This window comes from Microcaecilia unicolor, chromosome 8, assembly GCF_901765095.1.
Source record: "Microcaecilia unicolor chromosome 8, aMicUni1.1, whole genome shotgun sequence".
NCBI classification, from domain to species: domain Eukaryota; kingdom Metazoa; phylum Chordata; class Amphibia; order Gymnophiona; family Siphonopidae; genus Microcaecilia; species Microcaecilia unicolor.
This window is the reverse complement of record NC_044038.1, coordinates 116621221-116648864: the sequence shown is the minus strand read 5'-3', so window position 1 is coordinate 116648864 and position 27644 is coordinate 116621221. Positions and strand designations below refer to the sequence as shown.

The following is a 27644-nucleotide window of genomic DNA, read 5'->3' as shown; positions in this document are numbered from 1 at the left end:
TGCCTTATTTAATATGATCATAGCACCCAGGTGGTTGTATGTACTGCAAATGTTGCCATTGTATATAAATAACAAGCATGAACGAAAGTTGAGGACCTTGACGCAGAAATTCCTCTGGCGGGGCAAAAAAGCTCGTCTCGCATTTAGCACGCTCTGCGTGCCAGTGGAACATGGAGGACTGGGGCTGATGAACATAAGATATTTAAATATAGCTAGTGGCATGAGGACAATTAATGACTGGTTCCGAGGAACAACAGACTTCACAGATACTCCACTGGAACTTGAATTCACAAAGGGGATCCATTTCAGCAATTATCTACACTCAGCTGGGACGCAGATGCCTCGTGTTTTGAAACGGACAAAGATTATGCCATGTGCGGTGGCAGTCTGGAAATGGATCTGTAGACTCCACAACTTTTCTTCGAAAGTGACACCATATCTACCAATCTGCGGCAATGCAGCTTTTGCTCCGGGACAGTTATACGCGGTGTTCCACAGGTGGAAGAGACGAGGGATGGAATACTTAATGCAAGTAATCACTAGAGAAGGACGTATGAAGCCATTTATTGAAATGCAAACTAAATATGGAATACAACAAAATGAAAAATTCTTTTACGAACAATTGAAGCATTACGTGACGTCACTACCTTGGGAGTCCTTGGCAGAAGATGCACAAGAAGAATTATCATCGGCATTTTCCCTGGGAGCGCAACAGAAAGTGCCCTTATCTTACCATCACCGTCATATAAAAGATACAGCAGAAGAACCGGATTACCTGCGTTTGGCACGACAGTGGACAACAGATCTTCATACCGAAATTAGTGCAACTCAGATTAAGTCCCATGTTCTGTCAATAAGACGAATCACATTCCAGTCTATACATTGGGAATTACAATACAAGTTTGTGCTGCGCGCGCATGTGCCCCCCAAGCGAGCATTTTATATGGGTCTCTCTCCCTGGGGGGAATGCCCGAAATGTAGAGCAGAAGGAGCAACCTTGGGGCACATGTTTTGGTAGTGCAGAGAAGTGGAGAGATTTTGGAAAGAAATCATTAAATATGTAAATTCTCTCTGGAAACAATGTTGGACTTATAATTCAACCTTTTTGTTTGGTCATCTAATAATAGGCCGACCAGCAGGAAAAGGCTTCACATCATTTGTTCAACGAGCGATTATTGTGGGCAAACAAGCTATACTAACAGAGTGGCTATCGATGAGAGGCCCGACACTTCAGCAGTGGAGGACACGTATGATATGGATGTTACGTATGGAAAGAATGAGCGTGTCTGATGTCAACTCACAAGTGGGAATACAATTTCAACAGCGGTGGACCCCATTCTGGAACACTCTAACCCCATCGGCAAGAAGTTATCTTCTGAACTTACAATAGCATACAATAGTATATTGAGATTGAACGTTAACTAAAGGAAATGTTTGTGGGGGGGGGGGGGGGGGGGGGGGGGGGAGGGTGGGGGGAGAAAAAAGAAATGGATGGTCAACAGTTGGTTAAGAGATGTATTTAGTGATTATATGGTTCTGTTCACTAATAAAAATGATTTAAACATAAAATAGGAAAGCACATTCATAAAATATCACACACTCCACAAACAAAGCCCACCAAAAGTTATCATCCCAGCCCCCAAATGCTAGAGTAAAAAAAATATGCTTTTAAAAGGCACTTGAACTGAACACCAAAGATCTTTCCTCCCATAAGTACTCTGGTAATTTATTTCAGGTTCCCACCACAAAAAACGCCGATTCCTAGTTCTCACCAAATGTGCCTCATATATTCAAGGCACCTCCAATCTACAGGCATCTTTTGAATGTAAATTCCTGTTTGGAGCATAAAGTTTCACTAAAAAGTCGCTAGTATGCTCATAATATGCCCTATATACTAACAGATCTTAAATCTCACCTGAAATTCCACCGGCATCATGCAGCATGGAATGTTCAGTATTTCGAATAGCCAAGAGTTCAGTAACAAAGCACACTGAAAACAACAGCTAGCTGAAGTTGTAGTGAGGCTCATTCTCAACTGGTAAACATATCTCATTGAGCCAGGAGACATTAGATCATTGAAGGTAATTAAATGGAAAGTCAAAGAAATGACATCTGTAAATAAAGAGAGCACATAACAAAAAGACAGACAGGGAGGGCTTCTGGACTGGTCTGGTACGACTAAAGGAAAGAAATTACCAGACAAGATTTAATATGTCATAGTAACATAGTAAATGACGGCAGATAAAGACCTGTACGGTCCATCCAGTCTGCCCAACAAGATAAAACTAATTTTACATGGTATGTGATACTTTATATGTATACCTGAGTTTGATTTGTCCTTGCCTTTCTCAGGGCACAGACTGTAGAAGTCTGCCCAGTACTGTTCTTGTACTAAGTTCTGAAGTTAACATCGAAGCCCCTTAAAATTTACACTCTAGCCCATCCCTATCTTCTTGTACTAAGTTCTGAAGTTAACATCGAAGCCCCTTAAAATTTACACTCTAACCCATCCCTATCTATTCAGTCAGGATCAGGGCGTAGACCGTAGAAGTCTGCCCAGCTCCCGTTTTGTTTCCAATTACCAGCGTCACCACCCAATCTTCACTACTATTCCACGGAACCATTCCTTCTAAACAGGATTCCTTTGTGTTTATCTTACGCATGTCCTTCCTTTCTGTCTATACCAGACCAGTTTAGAATGAATGGGATGTAGGAAAGCAGCGTTTCCATTAGGGTGGGAGTAAAATAAGAGGAAAAATCTACAAAGAAATATTGGTCTAATTTCTTTTGTGCAGAACCTCACAGAGCCTACAAGGCCCGAACAAAGCTATAAGCGGTTCAAAAGGAGATCACGCGAGACATGAGCTGAACAGCAACCAGTTGCTGGAGCTCCGAGATCCATGCCCGATAATCAATGATTTCTCGCGGACCCAGACCCAATATTGAAGGGGACAACAACCCCACATATGGACAGATACCTGAGGAACACATCTGGGACGATGGCACAAAGATCATCAAAGAAAGAAAAGCCAGAGAAAACGAAGACGGACAGCCCCGAGCAATCCAAAATGGCGGAGGCTGATGCAACGCAACCCGGAGGATTTTCTGAAGCGCAGCTCCTACAGCTCACTGCGGCAGTAGTAAGGGCTTGGGACCCCAAATGGGCTGAGATTGAACAAAAGCTAGAGACCCTGGCCGCACAGTCAGATGGTATAGGGACGAGAGTGGGAGATCTGGAGACCCGAGTGTCGGCCCTCGAAGACGATAGCAGAGGCTACAGCCCTGAGATAGCAAACCTCACAAAGCAGCTAAAAGAGAGCCATGACAAATTGGAAGAGTTAGAAAATCGTTCCAGAAGGAACAACATAAGAATTGTTGGACTAGCAGAGAAGGTTCCGGAACGGAACTTAACGTGCTGGCTTGAAGACTGGCTCGCAAAAGAACTGGCACTCACAGATACCATAGGCCCATTAATAATCGAAAGAGCACACAGAGTTGGGCGGAAATCAGAAGATAACACACGACCGAGAGTGGTAGTGGCCAGAATCTTCAATTATCGACACAAGATGGAGATCCTGCAGGGCTTCCGTATACGTCGAGACTCTTTAAAGCACGAGGGAAATAGAGTTTTAATTTTTCAAGATTTCTCTACTGAGGTGCAGCAGCAGAGGCGCCAATTTCACCCGGTATGCGCAGCCCTAGCAAGGAAGGACATACAGTTTTCACTGAGATTTCCAGCCACATTAAGGATTTTAATTGGAGGCCAATGGAAATCATTCAAGGAAGCAGCGGCTGCAACAGCGGCAGTGCGAGAAGCTGGACTAATCAACGCTGAGTGAGATAAAAACTAACTTGGGGACGCGAGACCAACAGCAAGTGTACTAAACAATGAGACAGAAGAGCATGGACTCATGGGCGTAAGTGATCTCCACATTCCATCTTCAAGACCTAGAAGATGGAGCCAGGGAATCTAAGGGGGAGAAAGAGAAGGGAAGGGAGGGAGATAGGGGGGGATAGGAACATGCCTTCACACATCACAACAGAAAAGAAATAGACAGAGAAAAAGAAAAGAGAAAACGTATATAAAAGTCCCTCAGGGCAAGCAACATGCCAGTTAAAATAATAACATGGAATATAGGAGGGGTAAGCTCCCCAATCAAGCGGGCAAAAATACTAACTGCCCTGAAAAGACAGCAAGCAGACATAGCATGCATTCAGGAGACCCACCTCAATGACATAGAACATAAAAAACTAAAAAGGACGTGGGTGGGGGAAGTTTTTGCAGTGCCTGCGCAAGGGAAAAAGGGAGGGATAGCAATACTTTTTCGTAAAGGTTTAACATACAGGGCGACACTACTGGCCATTGGGAAAGATGGGCGATACATCATAATAAAAGTATGGTTGCCAGGTCTAGAACTCAGACTAGTGGCCCTTTGTGGCCCTTTATGGCCCAAACAACTACGAGCCGAGTTTCTTAAGGACATTAATAAGTAAGTGCATCACAGAAGGAAAGGAGAAGCTGGTAGTGGTAGGGGATTTTAATCTGGTACTTGATCCCCAGATAGATTGCTCAAACTGTTCCTCACCACACCATTCTGTGAAAAGGGCTAAAGAGTACATAAGTACATAAGTACATAAGTAGTGCCATACTGGGAAAGACCAAAGGTCCATCTAGCCCAGCATCCTGTCACCGACAGTGGCCAATCCAGGTCAAGGGCACCTGGCACGCTCCCCAAACGTAAAAACATTCCAGACAAGTTATACCTAAAAATTAGGAATTTTTCCAGTCCATTTAATAGCGGTCTATGGACTTGTCCTTTAGGAATCTATCTAACCCCTTTTTAAACTCCGTCAAGCTAACCGCCCGTACCACGTTCTCCGGCAATGAATTCCAGAGTCTAATTACACGTTGGGTGAAGAAAAATTTTCTCCGATTCGTTTTAAATTTACCACACTGTAGCTTCAACTCATGCCCTCTAGTCCTAGTATTTTTGGATAGCGTGAACAGTCGCTTCACATCCACCCGATCCATTCCACTCATTATTTTATACACTTCTATCATATCTCCCCTCAGCCGTCTCTTCTCCAAGCTGAAAAGCCCTAGCCTTCTCAGCCTCTCTTCATAGGAAAGTCGTCCCATCCCCACTATCATTTTCGTCGCCCTTCGCTGTACCTTTTCCAATTCTACTATATCTTTTTTGAGATACGGAGACCAGTACTGAACACAATACTCCAGGTGCGGTCGCACCATGGAGCGATACAACGGCATTATAACATCCGCACACCTGGACTCCATACCCTTCCTAATAACACCCAACATTCTATTCGCTTTCCTAGCCGCAGCAGCACACTGAGCAGAAGGTTTCAGCGTATCATCGACGACGACACCCAGATCCCTTTCTTGATCCGTAACTCCTAACGCGGAACCTTGCAAGACGTAGCTATAATTCGGGTTCCTCTTACCCACATGCATCACTTTGCACTTGTCAACATTGAACTTCATCTGCCACTTGCACGCCCATTCTCCCAGTCTCGCAAGGTCCTCCTGTAATCGTTCACATTCCTCCTGCGACTTGACGACCCTGAATAATTTTGTGTCATCGGCGAATTTAATTACCTCACTAGTTATTCCCATCTCTAGGTCATTTATAAATACATTAAAAAGCAACGGACCCAGCACAGACCCCTGCGGGACCCCACTAACTACCCTCCTCCACTGAGAATACTGGCCACGCAATCCTACTCTCTGCTTCCTATCTTTCAACCAGTTCTTAATCCATAATAATACCCTACCTCCGATTCCATGACTCTGCAATTTCTTCAGGAGTCTTTCGTGCGGCACTTTGTCAAACGCCTTCTGAAAATCCAGATATACAATATCAACCGGCTCCCCATTGTCCACATGTTTGCTTACCCCCTCAAAAAAATGCATTAGATTGGTGAGGCAAGACTTCCCTTCACTAAATCCGTGCTGACTTTGTCTCATCAGTCCATGTTTTTGTATATGCTCTGCAATTTTATTCTTAATAATAGCCTCCACCATCTTGCCCGGCACCGACGTCAGACTCACCGGTCTATAATTTCCCGGATCTCCTCTGGAACCTTTCTTAAAAATCGGAGTAACATTGGCTACCCTCCAGTCTTCCGGTATTACACTCGATTTTAGGGACAGATTGCATATTTCTAACAGTAGCTCCGCAAGTTCATTTTTTAGTTCTATTAATACTCTGGGATGAATACCATCAGGTCCCGGTGATTTACTACTCTTCAGCTTGCTGAACTGACCCATTACATCCTCCAAGGTTACAGAGAATTTGTTTAGTTTCTCCGACTCCCCCGCTTCAAATATTCTTTCCGGCACCGGTGTCCCCCCCAAATCCTCCTCGGTGAAGACCGAAGCAAAGAATTCATTTAATTTCTCCGCTACGGCTTTGTCCTCCTTGATCGCCCCTTTAACACCATTTTCGTCCAGCGGTCCAGAGATGACCTTATTTGCAAGGGAACTCAATTTAATTGACATATGGAGAATGTTTCACCCCCTAGATAAAGAATACACACACAGATTGAGAGCACATGGTTTGCAATCCCGCCTAGATTACATATTGGTAGAACGAACGGCCTTTCCACAGATGGTAAAAGCAGAAATAGGCCCAGAAGAAATATCGGACCATGCTTTTGTGTGGGTGGAAATTGAGATACGCACAGACAATGAAAGGGGTAGAGGATGGAGATTTCCAACACATCTATAAGACCCAAAATTTGCAAAATACCTTGCGGGTAGATGGGAAGATTACACACAGAACAATATCGCACATGCACAAGCACAAGCACAACCTATTCTATTTTGGACAGCCTCAAAGGCGGTCCTTAGAGGGGACATTATTGCATATAGCAGCAAGCAAAATAAACGCAGAACAGCGGGAATCATGAGGCTAGAGGAAAAACTCAAAAAAGCACAGAGAACACATGCACGGAGACCGTCAAAAGATACCCTGGACACTTTAAAGTCAACACAAATAGCACTCAATTCGTTACTACATGAGAAAGAGAGTAGGTCCGCACTGTTCTATAAATATAGACTGCACAAGTTTGGCAACAAAACAGGGCGATTACTGGCAAACATAATCAAAAACCAAGGAGGCCCTAGAGCAGTGACTACACTAAGAGATAAGTCAGATAAAATGACTAATGATCATAAACAGATTGGTCAAATTTTTACAGAATATTTTGCCACGTTATATAAGAACCAAGAGAGTGTACAAGGGGAGGAACTTATAAACTATCTCCAAAACTCTAGGCTTCCAAAAATGCAAGACCAACAGATAGAAGACTTAAATGCACCCTTGACTTTAAAAGAATTGCAAAAGGCAATCAAGACACAAAAACTCCGCTCAGCCCCAGGTCCGGACGGACTTCCAGAGGAATACTACAAATTACTGCCCCCTGAAGCCCTGACGCATTTACTAGATTACTTTGAAGAGGTGATTCATGAAGGCCGTTTCCCAGCTTTTGCTAACACAGCTTTAGTAACACTAATTCCAAAAATAGGAAAGTCACCAGAGAGACCAGGGTCTTACAGACCAATATCATTATTAAATGTCGAAATAAAATTACTGGCAAAAATTATGGTGGATCGCCTGGCGGCGTGTCTACCTGACATTGTTGGACCTGAGCAGGTTGGATTTATTAGAAACCGGAGGGCGGCCCACAATGTGAGGAAACTACTGCTGGCGATGGCAACATGTAAAGTTAGAGACATTCCAGCTTGGGTAATAAGTCTAGATGCCGAAAAAGCGTTTGATCAAGTAAGTTGGGCTTACCTATTCCAGGTTTTAACAACGGTGGGCATAACGGGGTGGTTTGCCAAAGCAATAAAAACCTTATACACGGACCCCAGGGCCAGTGTGATTGTAAATGGACAGAAGGAGAAAGAATTCCCCATACAAAGAGGCACCAGGCAGGGATGCCCACTCTCGCCACTGTTGTTTGTGCTAGCAGTAGAACCATTATTGAAACAATTAATGCAAGACAAAGAAATACAGGGAATAGAGGTGACAGGTCACCGGCTGAAAGTGTTTGCATATGCAGACGATCTACTACTATTTCTAACCAACCCCAAGTGCTCTCTAGAGGTGGTACTGAGCGGGATAGAGAGGTTTGGAGAATATTCAGGGTTCAGACTAAATTACAATAAATCACATGTTCTACCAGTCAATGCAGAAGTAGTGGGAACCTGGAAAGGCCCGCAACATCTAACGTGGACTCAGAGACCAATCACATATTTAGGAATTAAACTACCTGCAGATCTGGGAGAGCTTTATAAAGAGAACGTTAGGAGGTTACTAAAAGAGACTGAAGAGAAGTTGGCTATGTGGAGATCACTGCCCATAACACTCTTAGGACGGATTGCCCTGTACAACATGACAATAGTACCCAAATGGCTATATGTATTCCAAACTATCCCACTCTACCTAAAGAAAAAAGATGAAAAGACCTTGAACAAAACATTACAGAAATTCCTTTGGCAGGGGAGAAGGGCACGTTTGCCCATATCCACCTTAATAACTCCGGTGGAATATGGAGGACTGAGATTATTGAGTATACGATATATGACAGTGGCTTGTGGAATGCGCCACATTAACGACTGGTTCCGTGGAACAGAGGATTTTTCTAACACAAGTTTGGAATTACAAGTGGTGCCAGAGAATCATTTCACAAATTACCTACATGCGGGAGGTGGCCCCATACCAGAAGTTTTAAGGTACTCGTGGATAATGCCGTCAGCCAAAGCCACATGGAACTGGGTATGCCGGTTACATAAGTTCTCAGCAAGAGTGACACCATTTAGGTCCATATGTGGAAATAGAAGTTTTGCACCTGGAAACATGTATGCGGTGTTCCACAGATGGAAAAATAAAGGAGTGATATACCTGCTACAGGTGCTCAATCGGGAGGGCAAGATAAAACCGTTTTCGGAGCTGCAGAAAGAGTTTGGCCTTGCAGCAACAGACTAATTTCATTATAAGCAGCTCAAACACTATGTGGATACCTTACCATGGGAGTGGTTGGCAGAAGACGTCCAGGAAGAACTGGCATCTGCATTCTCTATGGAGGCGCAGCAAAAAGTCCCACTCACATATCACCATCGTCATATCCGAGATACCGCAGCGGAACTGGATTATAAAGGACTGGCTGAACAATGGAATAAGGACTTGCCGATCAAGATACAAGCTTCACAGTTACAAACACATATCCTCTCCATCAGGCAATTAACTAAAGCAGCGAACCACTGGGAATTACAATATAAATTCGCATTGAGGCTATACATAGCCCCTCGAAGAGCCTTCCACATGGGTGTGTCCCCCTGGGGCTCATGCCCAAAATGTGGAAAAGAAGGAGCAACGCTAGGACACATGTTCTGGACCTGCCGGAACGTTTTGAAATTTTGGAGAATCATTACAACCTATGTCTCACAGTTATGGAGCACGTCTTGGAGGTGTGAGGCGACTTTGCTGTTTGGCCAACCACGGTTGAGTACGCCCAGCCCTGGGGGGCTCAAAGAGTTTGTACTTAAAACCACCATCGTAGCTAAGCATGTCATTTTGTCAGAATGGATCTCAACCAAATCACCCACAAGACAACAATGGAGAAACAAGATGTTGCACCTAATGAGAATAGAACGGCAAGGGATTCACAACCTAGACTCAGAGACAGGAAAGAAATTTCAAAAGTGCTGGACTCCCTTTTGGTCGACACTAACCCCAGCAGCCCGTAGTCACCTCTTGAACTTTTGAACCTTTAAAGACAGTTAGGGGGACATACCTTCCATAAGAGAAGTAGATTAGATAGGATCAAAGATGTTGTTGATGTGAAGGATTAGTGGCGAAGTAGCTTAGTCCTAAGGAAAGGGGGGGGGGGGGGGTAAAGGGAGAGAAGGGGGGGAGGGAGGGGGAAGAAAAGAAAAGCGGCAATACTGTTGAATAATGTTAACAAAATGGGGAAAAAGAAAACGGTTTTGGAAAGGTTATGTACACAATATGGTCTTTTTCCCGGGCAAGGAATGAAGTGTCTGGGGTGTTAAGTTCTAAGTGGTTTGCCATTTGAATAAAAAAGATTGAAATATAAGCGGTTCAAAATGCATAATGTGAGAACAGGATCCCTGAAAGGAACCAAACCAAAGCAAGGTATTAAGATGCCCTAGAGGTGCTGACGTCATCACCTTGGAAAAGAAAGGTGGACAACAATAACTGATGTGAAATTACGAGAGATCCATACACAGCTATGAAACCATAAGGTGCATCCAAGAAAAATAAGGGCATGAAAAGAACCACAGACTTAGGAGACGAAACTTCCATTTGGCTTAAACTTAACAAAAATAAAAAGCTTAAAAAAAAAAAAAAAAAGCCGCAGCAAAAAGAGCCACCAGAAAAGTAAACAGGGGTTCAACATGTGGAAAATTCCTCCCATTAATGACGGTTGAAAAGAAGTCGTAAACATACTCCTGTTAAAGCCACAAAAGCCTCGGTTTCCGAAAAGAAAAAAAAAAAAAAAAAAAAAAAGAAAAATCACTGGCAAAGTGAAATAAAAGCCCACTTACCTTGACGACCATGAAACTTGTAGGTTCAGAAAGTGCAAGAATTTGCATACTTGCCAGACAGTAGACTGCCAGTCCCACAGGACTGAATAAAATGACAACCCTTGTCTTCAGCTTTTAGCCTTATTTCAATCCATTTGCCACACAGGGAAGAAGTGTAGCTAAAAATACTGGGGGGGGAGGAGCCCCTGGCAGTACCCTGCCTGGGGGATGACAGACCTGGCACCAACAAGTATCATCATAGCTCCATTAGTAACTCCAGATCAGATAAAGTGAAGATACTTACCTGTAGCAGGTATTCTCCGAGGACAGCAGGCTGATTGTTCTCATGTGGGTCGATGTCCGCGTTGGCCTAGGAATCGGACGGCATTTTGCAAGCAAAATATAAAAAAAGTTTTGCTACTCTTCTGGTGCGCGTGCAGCGCGCATGCACGGACTGATTTCCCACCCGTTGCGTGAACGCGTTCCCTCAGTTAAATCAAAAAGCATAAAAGTAAGCAGATAACTCCAAAGGGGAGGTGGGCGGGTTTGTGAGAACAATCAGCCTGCTGTCCTTGGAGAATACCTGCTACAGGTATGTATCTTCGCTTTCTCAGAGGACAAGCAGGTTGCTTGTTCTCACATGTGGGGTATCCCTAGCAACCAGGCTCACTCAAAACAACTAACATTGGTCAACTGGGCCTCGCAACGGCGAGGACACAACTAAGATTGACCTGAAACCATAAACAACTAACAGAGTGCAGCCTGGAACAGAACAAAAATGGGTCTAGGGGTTGGAGTTGGATTCTAAACCCCGAACAGATTCTGTAGCACTGACTGCCCAAACCGACTGTCACGTCAGGTATCCTGCTGAAGACAGTAGTGAGATGTGAATGTGTGGACCAGGGGCGTATCTGCGTGGGGCCTCAGGGGCCTGGGCCCCCGCAGATTTTGCCCTGGACCCCCCTACCGCCATCAACCCTCCCCCGCTGCCGTTCTTACTTTTGCTGGCGGGGGACCCCAAACCCCCGCCAGCCGCCCCGCGGTGTTTAAAATTCATCTTCGGCCTCCGTGGCCGTGCTGCTGTGATAGGCGCTGTTGAAATCCACTTCGGAGTCTGACGTCGTTGTACGTTGTACGTGCTGCGACGTCAGACTCCGAAGTGGATTTCAACAGCGCCTATCACAGCAGCATGGCCACGGAGGCCGAAGATGAATTTTAAACACCGCGGGGCGGCTGGCGGGGGTTTGGGGTCCCCCGCCGGCTGAAGAAGAAGTTTTTACGGCAGCGGCAGGTGGAAGCAGACCTCGGCTGGCGGGGGGTTGGGTTCCCCCGCCAGCAAAAGTAAGAACGGCAGCGGGGGAGGGTTGGCTGCGGGAGGGGGGTAGAGAGAGTCATTGGTGGCGGTGGGGGCTCGGCGGTGGGGGCTCGGCGGCGGGGGGGGGGGGCTAAAATGTGCCCCCTCCCTCTGGCTCTGGCCCCCCCTACCGCCGGAGTCCAGATACGCCCCTGGTGTGGACTGAGGACCACGTTGCAGCCTTGCAAATCTCTTCAATGGAGGCTGACTTTAAGTGAGCCACTGACGCAGCCATGGCTCTAACATTATGAGCCATGACATGGCCCTCTAGAGTCAGCCCAGCTTGGGCATAAGTGAAGGAAATGCAATCTGCTAGCCAATTTGAGATTGTGCGTTTTCTGATGGCGAGTCCCCTCCTGTTGGGATCGAAAGAAACAAACAACTGGGCGGACTGTCTAAAGGGCTTAGTCTGCTCCATGTAAAAGGCCAATGCTCTCTTACAGTCCAAGGTGTGCAAACTGCTTTCGCTAGGGCAAATATGAGGGTGGGGAAAGAATGTTGGCAAGACATTCAGATGGCACTCCGACATCACCTTTGCCAGGAACTTAGGGTGCGTGTGGAGGACTACTCTGTTGTGATGAAATTTGATACAAGGTGCATGTACTACCAAGGTCTGAAGCTCACTGACCCTACGAGCTGAAGTAACAGCCACCAAGAAAATGACCTTCCAGGTCAAGTACTTCAGATGGCAGGTATTCAGTGGCTCAAAAGGAGCTTTCATCAACTGAGTGAGGACGTTGATATCCCATGACACTGGTGGAGGTTTGAAAGGGGGCTTTGACAAAAGCAAACCTCTCATGAAGCGAACAACTAAAGGCTGTCCAGAGATAGGCTTACCCTCTACACGGCGATCAAAAGCACTAATTGCACTAAGGTGAACTCTTACAGAGTTGGTCTTTAGACCAGACTCTGACAAGTGTAGAAGGTATTCAAGCAGGGTCTGCGTGGGACAAGAAAGAGGATCTAGGGCCTTGCTGTTATACCAGACAGCAAACTTCCTTCATTTGAAAGAGTAACACCTCTTCATAGAATCTTTTCTGGAAGCAAGCAAGACTCGGGAGACACCCTCTGAAAGACCCAAGGAGACGAATTCTAAGCTCTCAACATCCAGGCCGTTAGAGCCAGAGACTGGAGGTTGGGATGTAGAAGCGACCCCTTGTTCTGAGAGTTAAGGGTTGGAAAACAGTCCAATCTCCATGGTTCTTCGGAGGAGAACTCCAGAAGAAGAGGGAACCAAATCTGACGCGGCCAGATGGGTGCAATCAGGATCATAGTTCCGCAGTCTTGTTTGAGTTTCAGCAAAGCCTTCCCTACTAGAGGTATGGGAAGATACGCATACAGAAGGCCTGTCCCCCAATGTAGGAGAAGGGCATCTGACGCTAGTCTGTGGTGGGCCTGAAGCCTGGAACAGAACTGAGGGACCTTGTGATTGATCTGAGTGGCAAAAAGATCCACCGAGGGGGTGTCCCACGCTCGGAAGATCTTGCGGACTATGCCCATGTTCAGTGACCACTCGTGAGGTTGCATTATCCTGCTCAACCTGTCGGCCAGACTCTTGTTTACGCCTGCCAGATAAGTGGCTTGGAGAAACATGCCGTGACAGCGAGCTCAAAGGCCACATCTGGATGGTTTCCTGACACAGAGAGTGAGATCTGGTGCCCCCCTGCTTGTTGGTATAAAACATGGCAACCTGATTGTCTGTCTGAATTAAGATTACTCGGTTGGACAGCAGATCTCTGAAAGCCTTTAGAGCGTTCCAGATCGCTCTTAATTCCAGGAGGTTGATCTGCAGACCTTTTTCCTGAAAGGACCAGGCTCCCTGAGTGTGAAGCCTATCTACATGAGCTCTCCACCCCAGGAGGGATGCATCCATCGTCAGAACTTTTCGTGGCTGAGGAACTTGGAATGGTCGCCCCAAAGTCAAATTGAATCGAATCGTCCACCAGTGAAGAGAATTCCGAAAGTCGGTGGACAGCTGGATTACATCCTCTAGATCCCCCGCAGCTTGAAACCACTGGGAAGCTAGGGTCTATTGAGCTGATCTCATATGTAGACGTGCCATGGGCGTTACATGAACAGTGGAGGCCATGTGCCCCAGAAGTCTCAACATCTGCCAAGCCGTGACCTGCTGAGACGCTCAAACCATGGACACCAAGGGCAGAAGGTGGGGAGATAAGCTCGAGCTGTCTGTTCAGCAGAGCTCCAATGAATTCCAATTTTTGGACTGGGGTGAGATGGGAGTTGGGATAGTTTATGACAAACCCCAGTAGCTCCAGCACCTGAATAGTCATTCGCATGGACTCCAGAGCACCTTCCTTCGAGGTGCTGTTCACCAGCCAATCGTCGAGATAAGGAAACACATGCACTCCCAGTCTGGGTAGAGACGCTGCGACTACAGCTAGGCATTTTGTAAACACTCTGGGCGCAGACGCCAGGCCAAAAGGCAGTACACGGTACTGAAAGTGCTGCATTCCCAGCCAAAATCGAAGATACTTCCTGTGAGCTGGAAGTATCAAGATGTGTGTGTAAGCATCTTTTAAGTCCAGAGAGCATAGCCAATCGTTTTCCTGAATCATGGGAAGAAGGGTGCCTAGGGAAACCATCCTGAACTTTTCTCGGATAAGAAATTTGTTCAGGGCCCTTAGGTCTAGGGGACGCATTCCCCCTGTTTTCTTCTGCACAAGTACCTGGAATACAATCCCAGCCCTTCTTCCCCTGGTGCAACGGGTTTGACCGCTTGGGCCTGTAGGGCAGAGAGTTCCTCTGCAAGTACCTGCTTGTGCTGGGAGCTGTAGGACTGAGCTCCCAGTGGGCAATTTGGAGGCTTGGATTCCAGACTGAGGGTGTATCCTAACCGAACAATTTGAAGAACCCACTGGTCGGAGGTTATAAGAGGCTACCTTTGGTGAAAAAACATTAACCTCCCCCAACCGGCAAGTCGTCCGGTACGGACACGTTTTCTGAGGCTATGCTGAACTGGAGCCAATCAAAAGCCTGTCCCTTACTTTTGCTGGGGAGCCGCAGTGGCTTTAGGGCGCATGCTGTTGACGAGAACGAGCGTGCTGGGACTGAGCCTGGGCAGGCTGCCGAGAAGCAGGAGTGTACCTGTGATGGAAAATATTAAAAATTGCTTTTCAGTCTTGCTTTAAATCGATAATACATTTTTAAAATCCCCTGTCTTTGACCCAAAAGTGACTTTCCTGGTATATCTCAAAGAACAGGCTGGTATAAGATAAGGCACACTCAAGAACAATGTATGAGATAAGGCACCGCTTAAGAACAATGAATGTCCCTGAAGCCAGCTTGTGCAGAAGGGGGGGGTGGGTACTCCTGAGGTTTGGTAAATAATTCACCTGGCCAGTGGTTTGTTTTCTTGAACCGAGAGAGTATGACGGCATCCCCATGCACATTTCTGGATAAGTTTTAGCTTAAAAAGGGGGCTTTTTGCAGCAGAGCCTTGGGGCTCATTCTGTGGGTGGACGCATCGTACAGAAAAGACTTGTTCCTGGTCTGGACGCTTCAGGCTTTCGCTGCAACGGGCCTCCCAGTTGATGAGATAAGGGCCTGAATGATGTAATTCCTGACCAGTGATGATGATGTATGTATATATATAAATATCTTTCTTATTTTACTTTTCTATAGCTTTCCTTAAGTAATGTACTCGATTAGTGTGTGTATTTCTTAATCATTGTGATGCAGTAACAATAATGACTTATATACTCTCCAATTAAAGTGCAAATAAAGAGTTTCATTTACCCAATACGAATCTAAAAGAATCTGTAGTATTTTATTCTGTGAGCAGTCTATGGTGATCAAGTGAGCAGGCTGCAATACCGAAGCAATACATTAGTTGGCACTGTGAGCAGGATTCGTAGAGGGGAATGGAATTTTTTAAGCAAAAAATTGGGAAAAATAAAGTGGAGAGTGTTATTGAGATCCCTGGATGGGATGCAGTACCATATGATATAATAGCCACTGCGTGGTCAAAATGTGCAGGTTTGCGTGAGGAGTGGGACTCCTGTTTAAAGGGGTTGGAACCCTTAGATGTGGTTAGATGTATGCAAAAAATTAAGGCAGAATGGGGGAAGGAACAATATTCTCTCGGAAGGCATGGATGGATTCTGTTAAATGCTTATCGGAAAATCCATCAGAACCATGAACAGCATAGGAAAATTGCAGAATTAGAGCGACAAATCTGTGACTTGCGTAGTCAAAATGTAATGCTTAATTGTCAAAATAAATTGTTAGCTGATAAGCTGGATAAATATCAGACAATTGCAGAGCGTGCCGCAGTAAGGGTGGCACAGTATAAATGCAAAAAGCGGAAAGGGAAAGTTAAAAAGTGGGGATTAAATGGGGGCAAAGTAGTACGCAGTCAGCGAGCTCAGGTAAATGCTGACAAATCAGCTCATTCTTCCCCTGAGGCTGGAACCCCTAGTGCTAGTGTTAGTGCACCCCCACAAGAGGAAGAGGAATGGCAGGGGTATGAGGATTTGTATCCCTGGAAAGAAGTGCAGCATGTTTAAAAAAAAAAAAAAAAAACACAGGAAAATATGATTGACAGAATGACCAGGTTTCCACCCACTTAGTGTGTTTAGATTTGTAGCCCCATGTAAATATAGAAATTTGTTGTAAAAATAGGTCCTGTCAAAAAGTGCATGCTCTAGTGGATACTGGAGCTGAGGCCACTTTATTATATGGGAATCCTCATAAATTTAAGAGTCAGAAAGCTATCATTACCAGATTGGGGGGGGAAAACAAATTGAAGCTGTACAGACCTGGGTGGAATTAAAAATTGGAAATTTACCTAAAAGGGAATATAAAGTTTTATGATTGTACCTGTGCCTGAGTATATACTGGGCATAGATATATTAAAGGGATTGTCATTAACGTTAGAAGATGGGAGGTATCAATTTGGAGTTAAACCTTATATGTATTCTCATTCAATTACTGTGGGAAAGGTGAAAATGACCCCAATAGAGATTCCCCCAGCCACACGGACTATTCATTTAAAACAGTATAGAATACCAGGGGAGGCACCTTGAGATCAGTAAAACTATAAAAGAGTTAATGGAGAAGGGGGTTATTAAAACTACCACAGGGCTGGATTCATAGCCCCACTATCTGTCACCGGACGGTGGCAGATCATTTAGATGAGTTTCCTGTAGCTGATCATATGCAAATTGTGCATTATTTAGATTATAAGCTCTTCGAGCAGGGACCGTCTTTTCATGTATGGCGTACAGCGCTGCATATGCCTTGTAGCGCTTTAGAAGTGTTAAGTAGTAGTAGTAGTATATTGATGATATTATGATTCAAGGGAAAACACAGAAAGATGTTCAGACTCAGTTGGAGTTGTTAATTTTACATTTAAAGGGCAAAGGATGGGAAATAAATTCTGATAAGATACAAGTGCCATCCCAAACAGTGAAATTTCTAGGCATTCAGTGGCATAATGGTCTGAGGGAAAGTTTGCCAAAAGCTAAACAGAAAATTTTGGAATTTGTTCCTCCTTGTAATAAAAAGGAGGCATAACGTTTTATAGGATTATTTGGCTTTTGAAGACAACACATACCCCACCTGGGGCAAATTTTAGCACCGTTATATAAAGTGGTTAGGAAAAAATATAATTTTGAGTGGGGAGAAAAAGAACAACAAGCTTTTGAAGCAGCGCAGCAAGCAATACAAACTGCCTTAGATTTGTAGCCAGTGTAGACAGGAGAGGTAGAGCTAAGTGTCTCAGCAAGTGAGTCAATATGCAGAGTTGTCTGCTGCCTATATGGCTTTGAAAACAGAAAATTTAGGACAATGTTACATTAATACTGACTCATGGTCTGTGGCAAATGGTTTAGCCACGTGGCTACCTACCTGGTACAAGAACAACTGGAAGATTAATACCAAAAATTTGTAGGGTAAAGAATTGTGGCAAGACATTTGGAATTATGTACAAAATACTAATGTTACTGTTTTTCAATTAGATGCTCATTGCAAAGGTGATACTCTAGAACGCCTTTACAACGCTGTGGCTGATGAACAAAGCAAAATTTCACCTCTCAAGGTGGAAACTTTGGAAGAACTGGATAATTGCTCAGGTTTGGCGACATGGGCGCACCAGAAATGTGGACATTTGGGAGAAAAAGCCACTTACAGGTGGGCAACAGATCGTGGTATTAGTTTAACTATGGATGTTATTAAAACTGTCATTGCAAAATGTCCAGTCTGTCAACATCAGACTAGGCGATCTGTTCCCCACATGATTAAGGGGCAACTACAAAGGGGAAAATTACCTGGACAGATCTGGCAAATGCATTTTATAGGACCTTTACCCAATTCACAGGGATGTCAATATGTATGCACAGCAGTAGATACTTATTCTGGATATTTAACTGCATATCCTTGCAGATGAGCTACCCAGATAAATACCATCAAAACTTTAGAACTGATATCCCTTTACTGTGGTATTCCCCTCCAAATTCAGACAGATAATGGTTCCCATTTTAGGGGTCAAGTAGTACAACAATACGCTTCAGACCATAATATATATTGGATTTTTAATATCCCCTAATTTGTCTGCAAGTGTAAAGGTGTGGGTTACCCAAGAAAATGGGCCCCCACAGCCTGCTGAAATTATTGCCCAAGGGGCAGATAATACAGTCTTGATCCAGCAAATAAATGTTATCTCAGAGAGTAACTAATCTGTTAACATGTTTCATTCATAGATCCTTGTAAGAGTCAGTATGATCCTCCTTTTTATGGTGTCTTTGGGTATTGCCATTACCCCTGGTGGACGACTACATCTTACCACCGAAAGACAAGACAAGCTGATTTGGCAATAGAAGAATCAGAGTGAAATCCGAAAACAAGACAATTTCACATGCACAGCTTATCGAGCATGCTCTGTGGTAACTATGGTTTTCACAGGAACAAAGATACATACATAGTTACATAGTAGATGACGGCAGAGAAAGACCTGTACGGTCCATCGATACGATTATGGAAAGGAGTTCAGCCATATGAATGAGCTTATGTTCAACCACAAGATAAACAATTACTTTCTGCTCGGGTTACTAATAACACCCAGATCCGGTGTTGTCGATTTAATATGACTTGCACAGCTAAGTTTCGCTCAAACCAGAGACAGACAATACAAGAATGCTGTCCTAAAATGGCAAGCATTGTGGACATTTATATTACTAATGTATCTTTAGCAAATGTCTATAAGCTTTTTTGTGTAAATGCTACACCTATCAAGAACCGTACTTGGTGGGTTGATTATGTTACTATACTTGATTCAAATCCAGGGGTACACACTAACAACCTAGTCCATGTACCTTCTACCTGTATAAATACTGCTATAAATCATCAGAAGAATGTTATTCATTTCAATATTACTTTTCCTCAGCTGCCCAAATGTAGAGTCAAATGAGCTTGGTATGACACCTTATTGGGAGCTTTTGGTGCAAGTGCAGGAGTAATAAATGCTATTGATTCTGAGACTTTAGCTTATAAAGCTAAGCGTATTGGAACGAATATTAATCAGCTTATTACTTTACAAGCTAAGTGGATGCCACCAGTGTTTGAACCACAACAGATGACTTTACATTATGATAAAAGTTTTCTAAACCTTTTCAATTATACTCAAATAGCCCAATTACAAGTAGATGTCAATATAACATATTTTATGAATTGGACTACATGCACATTGCAGCATTTATTTGCCCTCATACAAAAGAACAAGGCTCAGGATGATTTAATGATTAATTCTGAATATTTGTGGAGGCGAATCTTTCACCGGTGGATTCCTTCCGCAAATTGGATTTTAATAACTCCAAATACTGTAAAATGTACTGACCACTTTTGTTCTGGGCAAATTTTGCATTTTAATGTAACCAAGCAACGTGTTTCGTGCAAATTTATAATTTTGCCCATTGTTAATGAATTTTGGTTACCACATTTTTCTGGAAATTATATTGGGACAGATAATATTACTTATAACTTAGAATTTTGCCAACATGCCATTAATGGGGCTATTTGCGGACAACATTCTCCTTTATATGAGCCGTGTTTATTACAGCATTCTATTAATGTTTGCCCTTGGACTATACTCCCTGATCATTTTAGTATGTTTATTGAAATTAATGCTCAATACATTTGTTTAGCTTCTTATGATTTCAATGTAACCCATTTATATAATCTATCTTATCCTTTTTCTGGTTGTTTTACCAATGTCACTCATTTATGGTGGCATGGACAGTTATATACTTTTGTACTGGATATGGAGCAACAATTGACCCTACATTGGTATCCACAAGTACTGAATATAGCTGACATTTCATTAAGTTTACAGCCTTTGAGAGAGGCTATGAAAAAAACTGAACTTTTACAACAATATTTGCAGAAGTGCAATAAAACTTTGATTCAACACCAGATTGATACAACTCTCACTGGAGATATACTTGTGGATATTTCTTCACGCTTGCAAAAAGCTACTGCCCATAATTGGTGGGATATTTTCTCTGGACATTCACCCTCAGCTACCAAAGCATTAAATTTGCTATTTCATCCTATCTTAATCATACTTTGCATAATCATTATTTTGACTGTATGGAATTGTGATCTTACTCATTATATGTGGAAAATATCTCATAGTTACTCTATTATACCATTATCGTATAAGCAAAACTGAAAAACAAAGAACCGAATGTGATGGAAAATATTAAAAATTGCTTTTCAGTCTTGCTTTAATCGATAATACATTTTTAAAATCCCCTGTCTTTGACCCAAAAGTGACTTTCCTGGTATATCTCAAAGAACAGGCTGGTATAAGATAAGGCACACTCAAGAACAATGTATGAGATAAGGCACCTCTTAAGAACAATGTATGTCCCTGAAGCCAGCTTGTGCAGAAGGGGGGCGGGTACTCGAGGTTTGGTAAATAATTCACCTGGCCAGTGGTTTGTTTTCTTGAACCGAGAGAGTATGACGGCATCCCCATGCACATTTCTGGATAAGTTTTAGCTTAAAAAGGGGGCTTTTTGCAGCAGAGCCTTGGGGCTCATTCTGTGGGTGGACACATCGTGCAGAAAAGACTTGTTCCTGGTCTGGACGCTTCAGGCTTTCGCTGCAACGGGCCTCCCAGCTGATGAGATAAGAGCCTGAATGATGTAATTCCTGACCAGTGATGATGATGTATGTATATATATATATATAAATATCTTTCTTATTTTACTTTTCTATAGCTTTCCTTAAGTAATGTACTCGATTAGTGTGTGTATTTCTTAATCATTGTGATGCAGTAACAATAATGACTTATACACTCTCCAATTAAAGTGCAAATAAAGAGTTTCATTTACCCAATACGAATCTAAAAGAATCTGTAGTATTTTATTCTGTGAGCAGTCTGTGGTGATCAAGTGAGCAGGCTGCAATACCGAAGCAATACAGTACCTACGCTTAGCAGAGGAATAGGGAGCACTCCTCTTCCCTCCAAAAAACCTCCTAGATGAGGAGGCAGTAGCAGAAGACGTCTGGCGGGAGAGAGACTCCATAGCATCATTATGCTTCTTGATCTGGTCAACTACATCTCTACTTTCTGACCAAAAGGTTTATCCCCCCGGCAAGGAACATCCACCATCCGCTGCTGGACCGAATGATCCAGGTCAGAGACATGCAGCCATGAGAGTCTGCACATCACTATACCTTGGGCAGTGATCCTGGATGCTACATCAAAAGTGTCAAATGCACCCCTGGCCAGGAATTTTCGACACACCTTCTGCTGCCTGACCACCTGGCGAAAAGGCTCGGCCTGCTCCGGAGGGAGTGCATCAACCAAGCTGGACAGTTGCCTAACCAAGTTCCGCAAGTGGACGCTCGTGAAGAGCTGGTATTTCTGGATCTTTGCAGTGAGCATAGTGGCCTGTTAAGTCTTCCTCCCAAAAGAGTCCAAGGTTCTAGATTCTCTGCCTGGGGGCACTGAGGCATAGTCCCTAGTGCTCTTGACTCTTTTGAGGGCGGAGTCCACCACCATGGAATTATGAGGTAGCTGAGACCTCATCAATCCAGGCTTACCTTGGATCCGATATTGGGATTCAGTTTTTTTTTTCGGGATCACGGGATTAGACAGAGGGAACCACTAGCTTCACATAAGGACTTCCTTCAGTACATCATGCAAAGGAGCTGTTGCAGCCTCTCTAGGCAGAGGATAATCCAGGACCTCGAGCATCTCAGCCCTGGGTTCATCCTCAACCTCCATAGGGAAGGGAATAGCTGCAGCCATTTCTCGGACAAAGGAGGTAAAGGATAGACTCTCCAGAGGAGAAAGTCTCCTTTATTTATTTTTGTTACATTTGTATCCCGCGCTTTCCCACTCATGGCAGGCTCAATGCGGCTTACATGGGGCAATGGAGGGTTAAGTGACTTGCCCAGAGTCACAAGGAGCTGCCTGTGCCTGAAGTGGGAATCAAACTCAGTTCCTCAGGACCAAAGTCCACCACCCTAACCACTAGGCCACTCCTCCACTTTCTGGTGGAGAGGAAGGTTCAGAGGGAATCCCATAGGACTCATCAGAAGAAAAGTACCTGGGATCTTCCTCCTCTTCCCACGAATGCTCATCTTCAGTACCGGACAAGACATCCCCTCAGAGCAGTCCGAAACTGAGCCTGCCTCGACGCCGAGGAACGATGTCCTCGATGGCAGTGCCCAGAAGTCGACGCCCGCCTGGACTACGGTGAAGCTTCCTCCACCGACATCGAAGGGGAGTCGACCTGGGTGGCATGCGGCACCGAGGTCAGACACCTCACCACAGGCGAAGGGCCAGATGCCACTGCAGCAGACTGTACGGAAGGCGCAAGCAACCCCGACACCGAAGCAGATTGGCACAGCAATCCTTCTACAAGCAGGGCCCAGATGCGCTCGTCGAGAGCCGCCGTCGGACAAGGCTGCGGGGTCGGTAAAGGAGCCAGTGGCAGAATCTGTAGAGTCTCGGGAGCAGGTACCGGGCTGCCAGAAGACCAACGCATCGGCACCTCCTGAATAGAGGGGGAGCAATTATCTCGGCACTGATGCTTCTTGGGTGCCAATTTCCTCGACGCCCTGGAGCTCCCGGCATTGTGTGTCGAAGGAGAACGATGACGGGGTTTCTTTGCCTTCGCTCGACGCCTGTTGAGACTCCTCCGTACCGATGAGGACTTGGAATCCTCACGCCTCCTAGGGGCCCGGTTCGACGAAGTTCGGTCCCGGGGGGCCTGCACAGTAGGAGGCCACGAGGCAGGTAGAGACCCAGTCGATGCCTCACTGCTCCCAGCACGAATTGGTCTTTCAGCAGCCATTACCTCAGCTCCCGACGTCGATGCTTCCGACCTCGGTACCAATGTTGATGTCGAAGGACCAGACTGAACTCCAAAAAGCTTTTCTCGTTGGTCTTCTTGAGATGCTTGGGTCCGTTTCTTCATACGAAGACACAGACTACAAGCAGCTGGGCTATGGTTGGGCCTAAGGCACTGGATACACCAGGCGTGGGTATCGATCGGTACCTGAGATGGTCCGGCTGCACCGAGTACAATGTTTGAAGCCGCTGGGAGTCTTTGATGACATGGCAGAAAAACAGGTTTGGTGAAATCAAACAACACGATTGTGCCTGTTAAAAGAAAAAGGCACAAAAATAAGGGGGAACACCCCCCCCCCCAGCCGTGTCGAAAAAGAAAAGAAGCTTCAAAAGAGAGAAAAACTATTTTTTTATTTTTAGAAATAATAAAAGAAAAAAAAATCGAAAGAAAAAAAACGAAGACTCTCTCCTGGGCCTGTGAGGAACAGCGAAAAACAACTGAGGGAACGCGTTCACGCGACGGGTGGGAAATCAGTCCGCTCACGCGCACCACAAGAGTCTGTCAAAACCTTTTTTTATATTTTGCTTGCAAAATGCCGTCCGATTCCTAGGCCGACGCGGACGTCAACCCACATGTGAGAACAAGCAGCCTGCTTGTCCTCGGAGAATGAGCAAATTCATCCAGCGTAAATACCCTGCTCAACAAGAGCTGATAGAAAGCACTATCCCTCCACCATCTGCTTGGAGACAGAGAAAAATACTGAACATTCCAGGTTACACATTACCCTTAAGGAACAAATTACTTGGGACTATTTCCATCCACTGGTAGATAGACATAACCCATTTGTTATGACAAATACGTTGAGTACCAGAAAATCAGACATAGTGGTGAAAGAGAAAAACCAGAATAGCACTGATCATAGAGGTGGCAGGGGAAAAAACAGCATAAAGGGCTTCCAAGACTAAAGAAAAGTGCTTTATTCTTGGCACCAATGCGGCAAAGTTTTTGCTCCAAATCTTGATAAGATGATTTGTATGAGCGGAAAAAAGGCTTTTTTTTTTCTGCTCGACATTTTGAGATTGACCCCTGGCGCAGAAACAGTGCCGCCAAAACATGGCCTGGTCGAGTCTTTGAATAAAGCACATTTCTTTTGGGGGGGGGGGGGGGGGGGGGGGGGCGGGCGGGGCGGGCGGAGCAAGATGGCGGCCGTAATACTCTACCGCGAATAACCTCGAGAAACTTTGCTGGAGTTAAACCTTTCTCAAGTGTTTCTGTTGTTAAAACAACGTTTTACTTCTTACCTGTTTGCCACGATGCCTCATACTAAGAGAAAGGCTTTTGTTAGAACGGGAGCCCAGCCGGTTCTTACATCGACACCAACCCAGCAAACAATCGAGGGGTATCTCGCGAGAACCAGTCAGGCGTTGGGAGTTCCCGCAGAGCAACGTGCACAAGGAGAAGCCGTACTCCAGGGACAGGACATATCGTTGTCCCCCCCATCGCGTTCTCCTCCGCCGCAACCGGCAGAGATCAGTTCTAGAGGTGAATCACGAACCCAAGAAAGTGGAGGACTGGTATCTCATCTGGGCTCTATAGCTGAAACCTCTCCAGAGGTCCTTCTACCATCGGAGGCTCAAGCTGCCCCATATCTCCAGACTGTTTTGGCATCAACAAGTAAGATAGAATCTTTAGTAGTAAAAGTTCAGACTTTGACTTCTTCTTTTACTACTATGAAAAATGATGTTGCAGATAAGATAAATCATTTATCTGAAGAAAATATTAAGCTGAAGGAAACCACTGTAAAATTAATACAAGATAATACTTTGATACATGGGAGGTTGGAATATTTTGAGAATTTTAATAGGAAATTAAACCTACGCTTCTTGAATTTCCCCAAGACTCCAATCTACCCACCGCATGAAATTTTCAAAAGATATCTAATAGAAAATTTGAAATTCTCTGAAGATAATATACCTCCGCTGAATAAAATATATTATCTTCCAATGAAAAAAGTGAAGGAAAAAGAATGTGATATTCAACAGGAGGGAAATGATCTCAACGTATCAGAACTATTGGAATCTTCATTAACTGAGCGCCAAACTCTTCTGGTATCATTTATTTTTCATCAGGACTTGGAAAATGTTAGGAAAATTGCACTGAGAAACTTACAAACCCCATTCTATGGGGGCAAAATCTGGGTATTTCCAGATGTTACAAAGCAGACGCAAGCCAGGAGAAAAGAGTTTTTGGCACTTCGACCTGCAACATTGGCTCTAGGAGCCTCTTTCAACCTGAACTACCCATGTAAATGCAACATCAAATATCTTGGGGTTAAATATGTTTTCTTAAATCCTGAACATTTAAAACAGTTCATTGCTCAGAAAAAGATAATTTCATACATGTTGTGACTAACAGGTATAATTTGCCTCAAGTAATAGATCTAGAGACAGAATATAACTGGTTTAAATTAGGCTAAGCCTTTCTGCTAGAGATTATGTTGTATTGTTTTTCTTAAATTGAATCTCATCTCCTGAGTAACTGCTTAACCCCCCCACCTTATGGTGGTCTAATGCAAGTGATACAATTTTTGCTTTATTATTTATGGTTATATTATTTAATATGTACTACTTTACTTATTCAAGATGTAAATGCTTGTGAAAAAATTGAAATTGATAAATAAAAGATTTAAAAAAAAAAAAAAAAAAAAAGCACATTTCTTTGGTCTTATTTTGGAAGCCATCTGTGCTGGGTTTTTTTTTTTTTTTGCTGCTTTGTATTGTGTACTTTCACCCTCTCCATTGTATGCTACTGATCACAAAGGTGTCAGTTCCAAGCGAATACCCTGTGATTCGTACAGAGCGAATAGAAAAGATCTTCAAATATCAAGAAATGCAGTGTGAGACAAGAAAATGTGGCAGAAGACCATTGTTTTGGGTGCCATAGGCCTGATTAAAAATAATTTCCAGGCATATCTGGATAATTTGCCAATACATAACTATTGCCACACTAAGACAAACCAAAGGTCCATCAAGCCCAGCATCCTGTTTCCAACAGTGGCTAATCAAGATCCCCAAAAGTTCAATACATTTTATGTTGCTTATCCCAGAAATAAGCAGTAGATTTTACCCAAATCATTTTAATAGTGGTCTATGGACTTTTCCTTTAGGAAGCCGTCCAAACCTCTTTTAAACCCCGCTAAGCTAACCACCATTACCACATTCTCTGGCAACGAATTCCAGAGTTTAATTACATGTTGAGTCAAGAAAAATTTTTGTTTTAAATTTACTACTTTGCAGCTTCATCACATGCCCCCTAGTCCTAGTATTTTCAGAAAGAGTAAACAAAAAATTCACGTCTACCCGTTCCACTCCACTCATTTTATAGACCTCTATCATATCTCCCCCTCAGCTGTCTTTTCTCCAAGCTGAAGAGCCCTAGCCACTTGTCTTTCCTCATATGGAAATTGTCCTATCCCCTTTATCATTTTTGTCGCCCTTCTCTGTACCTTTTCTAATTCCACTATATCTTTTTTGAGATGCGGTGACCAGAATTGAACATAATATTCGAGATGCGATCGCACCATGGACCGATATAAAGCCATTATAACATCCTCATTTTTGTTTTCCATTCCTTAATAATACCTAACATTCTGTTTGCTTTCTTAGCCGCCGCAGCACACTGAGCAGAAGGTTTCAACTTATCATCAACGCCACCACCTAGATCCCTTTCTTGATCGGTGACGTGTAGCATTTTATGAACTCCAGAAGGAAGCTCTCTTTGGCACATTGCAAGTACTACGGTGAGCATTAGCAGTAAATTTGAGAGTCTGAGATCATACTCCACATACCCTGGGGCTTAGAAGTGAAGTTCATTATTGTCATGGTATGTGCAAAACTATGCTGTTCAAAAACACCATCCTGGAAGCCTAAGCCAAATATATTCAGTGTATTAAAAAAATTAGGAAGGAAGACTAAACGACAGCCAGCATGGTTAAAAAGTGAGGTGAAGGAAGCTATTAGAGCTAAAAATCCTTCAGAAAATGGAAGGAACCAACTGAAAATAAAAAGAAACAGCATAAGGAATGGCAAATCAAATGCAAAGCGCTGATAAGGAAGACAAAAGAGACTTTGAAAAAAAAGATTACGCTGGAGGCAAAAACTCATAATAAAATTTTTTTTTAGGTATATTTAAAGCAAGAAGCCGGAAAAAGCATTGGTTGGACTGCTAGATGACTGAGGGGTCAAAGGGACAATCAGGGAAGACAAAGCCACAGTGGAGAGAATAAATGAACTCTTTGCTTCGGTCTTCACTGAAGATCTGGGAGACATACCGGTGCCAGAAATGGTATTCAAAGCTGAGTCAGAGAAACTGAATGAGATCTCTAAAAACC

The 27644-nt window shown here is 44.0% G+C and overlaps 2 protein-coding genes across 3 annotated transcripts in view; one reads left to right on the top strand and one right to left on the bottom strand.

The window, feature by feature from the left end:
• The window catches only part of MAT2B (methionine adenosyltransferase 2B), a 241285-nt gene that overhangs the window by 35265 nt on the left and 178376 nt on the right, over positions 1 to 27644 (bottom strand). The window lies entirely within an intron of this gene.
• Positions 17820 to 20687, top strand: LOC115476999. The gene is made up of 2 exons (XM_030213641.1): positions 17820 to 18080; positions 18650 to 20687. The coding sequence occupies exon 2, from the start codon at positions 19495 to 19497 to the stop codon at positions 20614 to 20616; it is 1122 nt and encodes a 373-aa protein (XP_030069501.1). The 5' UTR covers positions 17820 to 18080; positions 18650 to 19494; the 3' UTR covers positions 20617 to 20687.